This window comes from Rattus norvegicus, chromosome 16, assembly GCF_021556685.1.
Source record: "Rattus norvegicus strain SHRSP/BbbUtx chromosome 16, alternate assembly SHRSP_T2T, whole genome shotgun sequence".
NCBI lineage: Eukaryota > Metazoa > Chordata > Mammalia > Rodentia > Muridae > Rattus > Rattus norvegicus.
This window is the reverse complement of record NC_141549.1, coordinates 59,753,075-59,766,868: the sequence shown is the minus strand read 5'-3', so window position 1 is coordinate 59,766,868 and position 13,794 is coordinate 59,753,075. Positions and strand designations below refer to the sequence as shown.

The window sequence follows — 13,794 nt, the reverse complement described above, 5'->3', positions numbered from 1 at the left end:
AAAGGGCCAGGCTTGCTGTGCTGGCTGTCATTCTGGAAAAGAAATGACAAGTGACACACAGCTTTGGGTCTGTGTAACGCAGGACTCCAGTTACGACATATGACTCATATTTGTGATGGTAACTGTAAGGCGGAGTCATCAAAAAAGAAGAAGCATCAAGAAAATATTATTCACTGGTTGTGCTTCATTTTCTTTTCTTCTTTGCTCAAGGACAGTCATATACTTGAAGAATAAAGACATCGACTTCCTTTACAGAAGTTGGATTTCCCTTCATTCTTTCATCTTATGGCTAAAACACTGGGTGTAAAAGTTGACTTTAGCAAGAGGACAATCTGGTCTAGTGATACTGACCTGACAGTCACAAAGATTATGTAAGGTATCATTATTAAGTTCAAGCAGAATTACAAAAAAGATTTATTTACTGTCCTAAGTAACCAACTGTATCTCAAATAATCAGTATCTCTGAGATATTCTGGACAATAGTGAAAACCCACCCTATTTTAGAATAACATTTTAGAATTTATTATCAAACTACAATAATCATAGTAAAAAAGTTAATTGTAGATCCTACACAGTGTCAAATTTAGACAACAATTAGCAATACATAAAAGCACAAAACACGAGCTGGATGTACCCCAAATGGTAGAGTGTTTCCCTAGCATGTAAGAAGTTCTAGGTCCGATGTCCAGACCCCGTAAGTCAGTCATGGAAGCATACTTTATGCCCCAGCACTTTAAATGCAGAGGCAGGACCAGGAGGTGAAGGCCATCCTTAAATGGTGAATATGAGTTCACTCAGAACTACTTGAGACTACCTCAAAAAAAAAAAAAAAAAAAAAAGGAAGGAAGGAAGGAAGGAAGGAAGGAAGAAAAGAAATCATAAATCAGAAGGTCTGAAGGTCAGAAAACATGCTGGGAAATATTCATAATAGCTACATGAACAGTAACAGTTACTAAAGCAAAATGGTGTCTATAAATATACACCAAGACAATCTTATAAAATGAAGGAACGAGAATGTGAAGAGTGATTCAAAGTCACTATGAATGGCCACTAAACAGGGCACTACTTAGTAAGAAAAGAGTCTATCAAAGTATGTAACATGGATGAAGGAAAGAAAATAAGACAGAAGAGTGGGCTTGGGGTATATCTCAGTGGTATGCCATTTACATGACATGCCCAGAACCCGGGGCTTGTGCCTCAACATACATACCCACAAATACAGTACAGGGTTAAACCAAAGGAACTGTCATCTCTCCCTGTCACGCCCCAGTCTCTATCTCCCTTTTCTTGCTAACTCCCTGGAGCACTAGGAATTAATACTGACTTGTGAGCTCCTCACTGGAGAGACCAAGAGGTTCACTTGGCACTCTTTCCTGGGAGTATAGGCACATTTTTTTCACATCTCTCTAGGGAGCCTCTCAGTGACCTTATGTACCAATTGAGAATACAGTGAGCACATCAAGAGGCTGGTGCCAAACTGCCATCAGGGTCCCTCTGATTTCCACACCAATCGTCCCCTGTGCTATAAAAAGACATGATGGGAGAATGAGGTCCCAGCCAGCTCTCTCATCAACTGCTGGCCACAAAGTCTCTACTGAGCCTTCCTGAGTTTACAAATGCTCACCCTCAAGAGAAGGAATATGTAGGGATGGACTTGAGGGACGACTGCTTGGTGTAGTTATAAGAGAAGGCCGGAATGGGCTGGGATATAGCTACAGTGGCAGATTACTTGTGTGGCATGCATTAGAGAAGAGCCTGGGTTCAATCCCCAGTGCTGGAGGCGGGTAGGAACCAGCACAATGAAAGGTGTGGGGAACCTCGACTTCAACTACAAACGAGCCGCAAGAATGTAGAGGAGATAAAGGTTATCCCATGCTCACTGACATGGTAACTTCATGAGAAGTCATGGTTGTTTTCCACTGAAATGGCGCCACTCACTCTGTAGTCTCTATTCACATCGCTGAGCTGCCAATAATTATCCGGGAGGCCCATTCGCTTGTATTCTTCACTCAGGTCAACCAGCAACCAGCCCTGCTCTCGTTCTTCCTTATCCAGCTTGGGGTTGAAGGAAAAGCAGTATAGCTCCTCGTATCTCACTGCAAGAGAAAGAGAGGAGTCAGATCAAGCGAGGTCAAAGCCAGACCCCATCTGCCCAGCCGGAGCTCACCGTCCCAGCATCCCACCCCGACACAGGCACAAGGGCAGCCAGCCATGACCAGAAGACCTGGAGGCATCTGGATGCAGCTCATCAGGAGCCTCTTCCCTGTGAAAGCAACGCTTCCTTGTTGGCGGTTTTAACTACTTTAAAAGTGAATATATTTTCTAAAACACATACGATGTGGAGCACAAAAATAATTAAGAATGCAGGGATTCATCAGACATCTATCGTGTTTGGATTTGGAATGGATTCTAAGAGACAGGGGTTTGATGCTCATGGTATTAAGAAAGCAGGAACAAAATAGTTTACAAAAGGTATGGATTTTGCAACATGTTTCCATTAAAATGTGTACTTTTAACAACTACACATAATATAATTGTCGGCCCTTAAGATATTTACAGGACTAACTAATGAGATCAGTTCGTAATGCTTGGAGTATAAACTACAGGATGCACCATGAAAGCCTTCCTTCAGCTTTGCTCGGACCCCTCAGGCCTATGAGATCAAGTCCAAGAGCCTCACGGTTTCCCTTATCCCAATAAAATCTAGCATTGGGCGCTTTTTGCTCCAGCCTGGCCTTATAAGAGAAGTATACAATTTGGCACTGCCTGACAGAAATACAATGTAACCTGTACTGTCATTACAAAACTTCCTGTTTCCACATTAGAAAAGGAAACTGAAATTAATCTAGTAATGTTTTAGTCCAATATAGCTCACACAGTTATTTTAACATGTGTATAGTACAAAATATAGTACAAAATACATATTTTGCTTTGTTTCTTGGGACTCCACGTGTGGTTTTTATTACTACAGCTCAGTTCAGGGACAGTTCTGTGGCCAGTGGCTGCCATATTGGAAGTACAAGCCTTAAGTCTTGATAATGATGAGGAGGCGGCCTTGTTTTTAGATTTTGTTCTAACAAATCAATCAATCCAACTGGTACACACCAATGCTAACCCTCACTTCAAAGATGAGAAAGGTAAGGTAAAGGAGGCTGAGGAGCAGCCCTCACTTGGGGTCACAGAGATGGTACACGCTCCGCCTCACTGTGCTCCATGCTCCCCAACAGTAGCTCTCAGCTCTTCCTAGTTCCCCTCCTCCACCTAACTTCCTGTCTCTCTCCAATGTGTGCCTATATCCTCGGTATTCGCAGGTCCTCCCATTTGGTGCTCAGCTTGCTGACAGCCCTCTGTGCAGGCAACTTAATGCTTCTACAAGTGACTGCAGGCCCCATACAGGACCTGACCAACAGCAAGGAGCCAAGGAAAACTCAGCTGCAAGCTTGTTTTGACTGCTGTTAAGATGACTCACCCACATGAAAGAAGAAAGACTCAGTCATGTTTTGAAGAAAGATAAGGGGAATTTTCAAGGACCCAGTCCTTTTCAGCAGACCCACAAGAGGCCCAACTAGGCAGGTTATTCTCTACTTGAATGTGCTTGATACACCTTCTCAATTGTGAAACAGAACAGGCTGTGGGTCAGGAAAGAAAGAAGCACACACACACGGACACAGACCAGGTCTGTCATATGAGCTAATGGAGAACAACACAGAAGACTGAGGTCCTGTTCTGGGAACAGCCGGTTCAACTCTGACCCATCTTTTCCATTACTGAGTACCATTTTCATGACTGCAGACTTCTGCCACCATAACGCTAACTGCAGATGCAATTTGTCAGAGATGCCGAAAAGATCTCTTGAGAAATCTTCAGCTCCCTGGTGGTAATAATGGAAGTTAAGCTCCCTTTGTAAAATGTTTACAAATCAGTTTAAAGGTAGGAGGAGAAAAACACCCCATGACTGACAGCTCTCTGTATGTGGGCTGATGCTGAACAAGACAGAGGTCATTCTGGAACTGGAAGACATCAGACTAGGTCTACACTGAAATTGCAAAATGTTTTCTTTTCTTTTGAGCACTTTTATAGAAAAGGACGATAAACAAATCCTCAGGCCCAATTTTAAGCAAAATTCCATGAGGGCAGGAAAGCCTCCACATCATTGTTGACCAAGTCTGACTCTTGCTAATGTGCAGTGGGTTAGTCTCTACTCAGGGGACAGCCTACGCTGTACACTGGCGATTATGTAATTTGAGAAATTAAAGCGTACCCTAGCACAGATAGAAATTTTAGAGAACAGTTCCCATTTCATAATTGGTCTTCCCACTCCGATGCTTAGCATAAAATATGACATAAATTTTAACAGTCACCAGGGAAGTAAGATTTTTAACAACTGGCCTAAAAATGTTTAGGGATATTCTGTCTATAGATATGTTTTTGATTTTTATAATGACAAATTCTAGGTATTTACCTATTTATGAGGATCAGTGTGGTGTTGAAATTATTGTGTGTGTGTGTCTCTGTCTCTCTCTGTCTCTCTGTGTCTCTGTCTCTGTGTGTGTATATGTGTGTGTGTGTGTGTGTGTGTGTTTCTGTGTGTGTGCTCACGCCCTGGCAAAGGCATGGTGATCTGACAACAACTTTCAGGATGTGATTCTGCCCTTTCACAGTGGGATCAGGGCATCAAACTCTGGTCACCAAGCTTGCACATCAAGCAGTTTAAACCACTGAGTCGTCACCTTGCATGTCCTGTCAAGATTTTTTAATACAATGTGGAAGGATTAAATCATGGTAATTAACTTGGAAATAATAAAGTTTTGTGGGGAGTACATCTGAAATCATAACAGTTCTGAAATGTATGATACTTGTTAATAACTAGGCTTGTCATGCTGTGTAACAGGTCAAAAAACAAACGAAATAAAAGCCGGCTTATTCTTCCTTGGATAAGACCTTTCTTTTTCTTTTTTTAATCTTTTCTTTTTTGTTTTTTCTTTATTAACTTGAGTATTTCTTATTTACATTTCGATTTTTATTCCCCTTCCTGGTTTCCAGGCCAACATCCCCCTAATCCCTCCCCTTCTCTATGGGTGTTCCCCTCCCCATCCTCCCCTGATTACCGCTCTCCCCGCAACAATCCCGTTCACTAGGGATTCAGTCTTGGCAGGACCAAGGGCTTCCCCTTCCACTGGTGCTCTTACTAGGATATTCATTGCTACCTATGAGGTTGGAGCCCAGGGTCAGTCCATGTAAAGTTTTTGGGTAGTGACTTAGTCCCTGGAAGCTCTGGTTGGTTGGCATTGTTGTTCATATGGGGTCTCGAGCCCCTTCAAGCTCTTCCAATCCTTTCTCTGATTCTTTCAATGGGGGTCCCGTTCTCAGTTCAGTGGTTTGCTGCTGGCATTCGCCTCTGTATTTGCTGTATTCTGGCTGTGTCTCTCAGGAGAGATCTACATCCAGTTCCTGTTGGCCTGCATTTCTTTGCTTCATCCATCTGGATAAGACCTTTCTACTCCCTCTTCTCCCGCCCTTGCACAGCCACCATCATTTTTCCTACAGACGTAGGAGTATGAGTCGTCCATCTGTTTTAACCTCCAAACCTCAGCACAGATGTGCTGTATGGGCTTCCTTTAGCTTATTTTATTTCACATAGGATTCTCTAGCTGCATCTACACTTTCACAAATGATAGAAGTTCTGCCTTCTTCAGAGCTCAATGCAATCCATTGGGGATTCGATGTGGAGTGTCTCGGAGAGGCTCGGCTGTTTAAATGCTCTGACTTGTTGGCACTGTTGAGGAGACAGAATCTAGGGGATGTGGAGTTTTGCTGGAGGTCGCATATTACTGGGGAGGGCTTTGAGAACTTTATAGTCTTACCCTACTGCTAATTTGTTCTCCCGGCTTTTTGGGTGTGGTTGAAGAAGTGAGCTCTCAGCTTCCAGTGCGAGCTGTCTCCTGGACTCCAACCCTCTGCAATTCCAAACCCAAACAAACACTCTTTCCACAAGCTGCCTTTGCTGATACTTCAGTCAGAGCAATAGAAAAGTAACTGGCACCTATGGACGGTGAACATTTTCCTCATCCATTCAGCAGCTGATGGACACACAGGTTAAGAATCTGTGCCACTACACTGAACATGGAAGGAGAATCTCTTCAATGTAATGATTTCAAATCTGTCAGGTGAATCAGATGGCAGCTCTATGCTTAGTTTTTTGAGGAGTGTTCACAACGTTTTTGATATTGGCGATACTCATTTATAGTCCCGCGGTATACGAGAATTCTCTTTTCTGTATATCCTTTCTGATCTCAAAGAGATCCCCTTCTTTTTCACATTAGCCACTCTAATAGATGTGAGGTGGTTTCTCGACGTGGTTTCGTTTTTTATCTCCCTGGTGACTAGTGATGCTGAGTTCTCACTTGCTTCCCACTCAGATCTTCCATTTAGAAGTGTCTGCTTAGGTCCTGTATCTGGTCTTTGCTACTTGATGGGTTCTTCTTTTTCCCACCCTTTATCTTCCCCTCCCCGTTTCATCTCCTATCATTCAATAGGAAAGAAAGATAAAGGGGAAGTGGGAGGAAGGGATGGGAGGGAAGGGGGAGGAGAGGTAAAGAAAGATCTGAATCTAATTTCTTCTTTGAGCACAACTACTGACAAACTAACACACAATCACAGAAACTATCCACAGCTAGCAATAACACGCCTCTGTTAGAGCACGAGGCAAATCATAGTCACCTGCTGGGAAGCAGCCCCATACCTCCACACCTGGGGTTAAAATGCAAACATATTCTTATAACATTTGCGTGCTTTTAAAGAAACTTAAACCCCAGAATTCTCACTACAGGTGCCTGTAATTCTAACCTGGATTATGAGATTTTTTTTTTTTTAAACACAGAGTTAAGTTCCTTATATGGTTTGGGTATCAATCCCTTGTCTTACAAATACAGTCTTTTGATACACAGGCTGTCTTTCAGTCCAGGAACTACTCCCTTTGTTGAATAGAAGCTTTTCATCATATAGAAATTGTCAACTTTGAACAGGGAGAAAAATATTTGCCTATTCAGCAAGGCAATTCACTCAGCTGATTCACTCCAGACATAAACGTTCCTCAGGGTTTCCATATCTACAAGTCTGTGCCACCACCTCCAACCAAATAACTGTCGTTGCATTGGCAAGGGCTTCATCCTAGGGTATTCCGACTAGCAGGGCACTCTGGCCCTCCTCCTATAAAAAGCAGAAGCAAAACAAAACAGTAACAATGAAAAAGCAAACAAAATCAAGCTTCTGAACTACGGGAATAATCTAAGAGGCACCTCTAATTTTAAAACTTGCCTTTTAAATTACAGAAAGTTACAAACTATATTAACACCTTCTGGCATACTACCTACTGAGACAAAACCTTAACAAAGGCAGACTTCAGTGTTTTTCTATCCAGAAAAGAAAACAGACAATTCATAAAATATCACATGAAATGAACTAAGCTTCAGTATCTCTGGGAAGCCTGACTGGCATGTCAGTCAAATGCATACTGAAAACCGGGCTTGGAGACTTGCGCTCTCCATGTTTTAGCCCCATTGCTCACTGCATCTTCAGACCCTGGGAAGCAGGAGTCCTTCCACACCAGCTCAACTTCCTTCTCTCCCCACTGTGTTCTCCCACAGGAAATTGAATTTCCCTAGCGCAAACCCAAGTTCACCAAGTGCAGATGCTCAATGCGGAACCTGTCGCTGACGCTTTGCTCTTTTCTCACAGAAGGGGTGTCACCCAGCCAACTCCAGAGATATGGGTCACAAGGGAAACCCTGGGAAGGAGGAAAGGCATTCGTTGTGCAGAGATTAGCAGAGTTATGAGAAGAGGGTATTCAGAAAAAAGCAAAGAGATTTACCTTGCTGTAGAGTAACTTCAAAAAATAGAGGGTAGCTTAATATTAAAAGTACTTTAAAAATTAAAAGAAAAAAATTAAAGGGATGAGAAGGCTACCAGCAGTCACCAGGATATGGAACTGTGGAGTTTGTTAGGCCAGAGGCTAAGCACTGACAGCCAACTGCCTTAGACTTAAAAGTCCACTGAAGTCAGCTGACTCAAAGTAAACGCCGCTACCGCCATCGGAGAACAGCGAGGAGATGACACGGCCCGTTACAGCCATCGGAGAACAGTAAGGAGATGACACGGCCCGTGACTGGATTGTGCACCCCTAACATAAAATAATAAGGGTGTCTCACCTCATCTTACTTTAAGCAAGTCCAAGTTCAAATTGACATCATGGCTGTGGGAGCTACTGTCTTGGAAGAGGACTCCCAGACTCAGACGAGCATTGTCAATGAAAAAAAAAGAAATCACCAGGGTGGGAAAAGGAAGAGTCAGTAAACGGGGGCCTGGGTTTGATCTCTGGAACTGACTTAAAAACATCCAGGCACGGTGGCTCAACCTGAATCTCATCACTGAGGAAACAGAGACAGGCAGATAGATCCCGGAAGCTGTCAGCCTACTTGCTATGATCCATGCCAGTTAGAGACCCACTCACAATACACAAGGTCTAGAGAGATTCCCTAACCCTAACCCTAACCCTAACCCTAACCCTAACCCTAACCCTAACCCTAACCCTAACCCCACATGCAATCCTTAATTCCAATGCCAGGTGATCTGGTGTTCTCTCCTGGCTCCTTCAGAAGCTGCAAACGTGTGGTGTAGACATAAACACCATCAAGTACTCATACACATAAAACAATAAAATACAAATGAACTAAAAATTTAAAAAACTAAAATAAATCAATGACTTGACAGCTCTTGATGAACGATACTTGAAGTTGTCCTCCAACCTCCACACACGAGAGCACAAGCACGTGCAACCACACACACATGAATATGTACACCTACGTGCACAAAAATAAACTGCCACTGGAAATTTGCCCAAGCATCAATGATTTGGACAGCATAAAAAAAAGCAGCAGACTAAGCAGACGAGACAAACTCAATCATGGGACTTCTGAAAGCCACAGTAAATACAGAGCTGTGAGTGTGGCTCAGCGGTGCAGTAAGGAGTTACCCTGTGCGTGGGTAAGCCCTAGGTTTGATTCCCACCACCAAAAGTGGGGAAATAGCCAGAAGAATAAATGGGAATTAAGATCACTTTAAAAGGCTGTAATTTAAAAGTAATTTAAAAGAAAAAGAGGGGAAAATAAACATAAGAAATTATTTAAGTATGTAAGGACACGCAAACATTAAAGCAGGCAAGATAATTGATAGAAAAATAAACAGCAGAGGCCAATCAGAAGGGGGAATACAGGCATCCAGCACATGGGAAAGCTGAGCCCTCTGAGAATCAGGCGTCCTTTACTCAGAGAATTTCAGATCCTCACGAGCATGTCAAACCCACCAGGTTAACAGGATTTCTCAACCCTGGGCCCAACCTCTTTTGACTGAATTATCTCATACTGTGATCCTTTCTAATCCATGACCAAATGTTTATCCATCTTTGTTAACATGAGATGCAAACCAGTGAAATTTCTTCCAATTTTTTAGTTGTCCTAGAAATCCTGAGGACCTATATAGCTTAGAAAATATCTCCTTCATAGGTCTTGAACTCCCAAACATTTTTTCTTTCCTTTAAAAAAAAAAAAGCCTCTGTAGTACCCTGCAATTAGCCATATCCGCAAGAGATGACATACGTGACCAGAAGAGACTCTGAGCTGACAGGAAAGGACCCTGCACTGTTCCTTCACCAGCTAATAATTCTTAGCGGCCCCTTCCCTCTCCCTCTCCTCCTTACTCTGACCTGCCTACAGAAGGAATGATGGCTGCTTTGTATCTGAACCCTCCACCTCCACTCATCTTCCTGATCTCAGTCCTACCGGTTACACCACGTCACGGCGTCAGCGCTCCATTTGGGAGCTTTAGAACCGCCTAGACTTTATAGCATCTTCCCACACTTACTAAAATGCTGTGTGTTATGTAACCTGACATTTTTAATCCGAGTGTTTCAGAATGCTAGAGACATTTTAAATCCACTCAGGTGACAGTTTTAATTAAATTAACTGCTATGTTTTCTTTTTTATGGAAAAGGCAGCCAACCAAGTCTTTTGACGTCATCTAAAATCTAATGAGCGAAACGTCACCTTTTAAGAAAAAGCACGCGTAGACTCCCCACCCTTAGAGCCACTCTTTTGGCTACTAAGTCCTTCCCAGTTCTCCAGCTACTCCTAAATCCCACTAATCCAGTCAGAGCACATTTATTACCCTGCACATCCATTAATCACTGACACAGAAATTGCTGGCACAGAACTCCTCTTGCAAGCTGTGCTGCATGCAGCCTAGCCTCCATCTTCCCAGAGCTGCTGTTCCAATTATAGAGCACCCTCCAGAAGAGTTCACCGCCCCTCTGGCTTACTCTGCACTTATTCTGAACGCGGCAGGAGGTGGGGAAAGGAGAACGAAGCAAAGTGAAAGCCACTAGACTGTGACAGTTCCCAGGCATGGCTTCCATGAAGGAGCGCTGGCTCTAAGTTCCCTACAAATGCTACAGTCCTGTCATAGGGAAGGCAGAACCCAGCCCAGTGCCTTGCAAAAGTCATCATTTCGTAAGGAAACTATAAACACATATCCTATCTTCCCATTGAAGCCTTTCATGGGACTCTGAAGTACAACCTAGATGGTATCTTTTTACTATAATTCCCAAGAAGCCTGGAAGCATGCTTCCTTTAAGCAGCTCACACAAGCCTGGCAGAGAGTCAAGGAACACAAGGAACACTTCTCTAGAGGTATACAGTGAGCTCTCCATCCAAAGACCCAAATGCTATATGGGCTAGAACAAGACAGTTACACAGACTGCCCATTTTCCATCTCCAAACACTCTTCCCACCATGGGTGTGGGAGGCTCTGTTTGGGAGAGCCAACAGAACTTCACCAACAGTCAGGGATGCTAACAAACACTGAGGCAGTTGTTACTAAAGATCAAATCAAACATGATATCCCCTTGGAACCCTAGCTGAACAAAACAGCCCCGCAGCGGCTCTCACCCCTGTAATTCCAGACCTGAGGAACCTGTGACATTGGGCCCCTCAAGGCTGCATAGTAAGACCCTGTCTTAGAGAAACAGACAAACAACCCAAGTAGGGCACTGTGTGTGGGGAAGGACACACTAGAAGTTTCGGATATAAATGTTTTCCACACTGAACAATCTGTAAGTTCTGCCCTAGGCGTCATGCCAAGTGATTCCATTAACAAAGTTGTATAATTTTTTAAAGATGATTTCAGACAGAAAGAAAAATACATTATAACCGCTATCTAGGAAATGAGAATACAACAGTTATCTAAAGGGGGCCTATGTGGTGAATAACTCAAGGGAGTCCTCGAAAACCAAGGTTAGTGATTCAGGTGGTTATTAGGGCAAGAATGGCAAGCAAGTTCTAAAACACTGCTATCCCTAAGCCTAATACGAATCCTTCCCCATGCGTGCTTGTGCCTGTCTTCAGAAGTCACACATCAGATGCCAGGTCCCTTTGCCTACCTGGCCGCGCAAGGCGTATCAGAGAGACATACACGTCGTGGCAGTCTCTCTCCTGCGGTATGACAAGTTGTACAATCTGAAAGTTCTTGCAGCGAATGAGTAGAGGGCAGCCCGTAGCTGTCGTCGCCTGCTTTTCAATGGTGGAGATCTGACTGTGAAGTATCTAGGACCAAACATTAATATGAGTAGGACACGGTAAGAAACAAAACCGACAAAGGGCAGACAGGTCTCTGAGCCACACAGACAAGAAACACTCCTCAAAATATGCCTCGCTCGATACCTGTAACTCTGGTTGCAAGACCTGGAAGGCTCTACGTTAGAGTCCGCTATAAAGATCTGTACCTTAGCACCAAGCTTTGATAGCCATGATTATTACTTTGGAAGGGAGTATTCTGCATTTAAATTTACACAGCTCCAGGTAAGGAACATTTGGGCAGTTAAATGTCAGGTGCCTTTCACAGCTAAAATTAAATCAGGTCATGGGAAGTTAGTAAAACAGACTTTTGCAATCAATGATGGCTCCACTGGGAAGTGCCACCGTGTTCCTTAGTTCCACGTGGGATGTTCAAGTTCAGTGGTCACTTGTTCTCTAATCTGTTAGTGCTCAGGCAGTCGGCAAAAGGAAACACTTCCCTTTCTCATTGGCAGTACAGCGATAGACAGACATGATGTAGAATCATTAAATCAAGCTAACTAGTAATATACCATATACATCCATAAACTTCCTGAGCTACCATTTTTATGGTGACATATTTGAAATTTACTAAAGATAATTTGAAAGATATATTATGATTCACTCTAAACCCTTGTATACAATACACTCAATCTCAAAGCCTGGTCCTCTGGTCTACCTGAACTGTTACTCTGATCAACAACTCCCTATTCCCCTCCTCCTTACCTCATCTACAGCCTCTGGAATAAACCACCATTCTATTAAGAAAATAGGCTGGTAAGAAAATCAACCATTCTGGACTGTGTCTCCCTGACTTTTGAGGAGAACTATGTTCGGTCCTTAAGGGCAGTCCTCCATGAAGTCCCTGTGATCACAGGCATCCCTCTATGTGAGTATGTGAGGGACTGGCTACCTCTGCTACTGTATCCCTGTCCATGTGTGTGGGAATGGAATCTACATGTCAAGATCTTGGCTGTGGGTTATGAGGCCATGTTTGTGCTGCTATAAAAAGTCAGAAATGTCTATGGTTTGCTGATTAAGCACAAAAACACCTGGCAATGGGACTAGTCTGTAGCTTTCCTTTTCTTTTTGACATTATCAGAAAAGTAATGCCAACATCATAAAATAAAAGAACCGATAATTTAGAAGTCCCTGCGAAGGAGAGGGGTCCCTGAAGCTCCACCCTCATTGGAGGAACTCTTAGCAACCCAGAGCTGTAGAGACAATATAACCATGCACACATAGCCAGTTCTAACCGGACTCAGGGCATTATTCACAGAGATAAGAAGGGGGAACTGAGGTTGGAAGGGAGGCAGGATCAGGCACTAGGGGAGCAGAGGAATGCCTCTGATCAATATGCAGTGTACAAAGCTTTCAAACACTAACAAACGTGTAAAATATCCTGCAGACAACAGTTATAGTCGATCAGGTATTGCAGCAGGCTACACCTGACAGGACTGAGAGCCTCCTCCTGGCTATGCATAGGGCTCTAGCAGTTCAGCCACTGCTAGGTCTACCTTTGACAATGTCTGGATATCAGTGTCTGAAATCTCCAAGTACATCAAGGATGGGTGTGATTTCAGAAGGAAATTCCTTTTCTAATACAGCTCAGAAATCGCTTCCAAAATGCCCCCCAAAAGTCCACATTCCCCATCCTGAAATCAATGAAAAACACATAAGACTAAAGATGCAGACGCCATACCCAGGTTTCTTTCCTTGTGTCGGGTGCATTTTCCACGAATATGACGTGAGTGGCCGTCAGATACAAAGTTCCCAGCGCTGCTTTTTTACAAGACACTCGGTCTACCAAGCGCACATTTTCAACCTAGAAAGGATGGATGAAGATCAAAAGAGCCAATCACAAAATATCCAGGAACCTTATATTTATTTACTCTAAAACTTACACGAGAGAATGTCATTAAACTAAAACATGCCCCTTACCTCAGCAGCACACTATGATAATATGTATCTAATAATAAAACACCAGTCATGAAAACATGATTTTAAATGTGCCACAAAACATTTACCAGCTGCATTCTTTCCTTGACTTTTGAACAGGTCCGTGTTTTTATTTCATTGTAGCTATAGGACACTTAGCATTTAAGCCAGCACACACATGCATTAAAGCTTT

At 43.2% G+C, this 13,794-nt stretch overlaps 2 protein-coding genes across 3 annotated transcripts in view; both read right to left on the bottom strand.

The window, feature by feature from the left end:
* Positions 1 to 13,794, bottom strand: part of Erich1 (glutamate-rich 1) — a gene marked incomplete at its 5' end in the record, with an annotated part of 52,793,804 nt that overhangs the window by 23,897,495 nt on the left and 28,882,515 nt on the right.
* The window catches only part of Mtmr7 (myotubularin related protein 7), a 91,873-nt gene that overhangs the window by 51,054 nt on the left and 27,025 nt on the right, over positions 1 to 13,794 (bottom strand). For 2 of the 3 annotated variants that reach the window (NM_001107312.3, XM_087588352.1), the window contains exons 2-4: positions 13,366 to 13,488; positions 11,492 to 11,654; positions 1,939 to 2,096 (exon numbers count right to left, since the gene is read on the bottom strand). In NM_001107312.3, coding sequence (NP_001100782.2) covers positions 1,939 to 2,096; positions 11,492 to 11,654; positions 13,366 to 13,488 — 444 coding nt within the window. The remainder of the gene's footprint in view (positions 1 to 1,938; positions 2,097 to 11,491; positions 11,655 to 13,365; positions 13,489 to 13,794) is intronic. The other variant, XM_087588353.1, reaches the window with a different exon arrangement.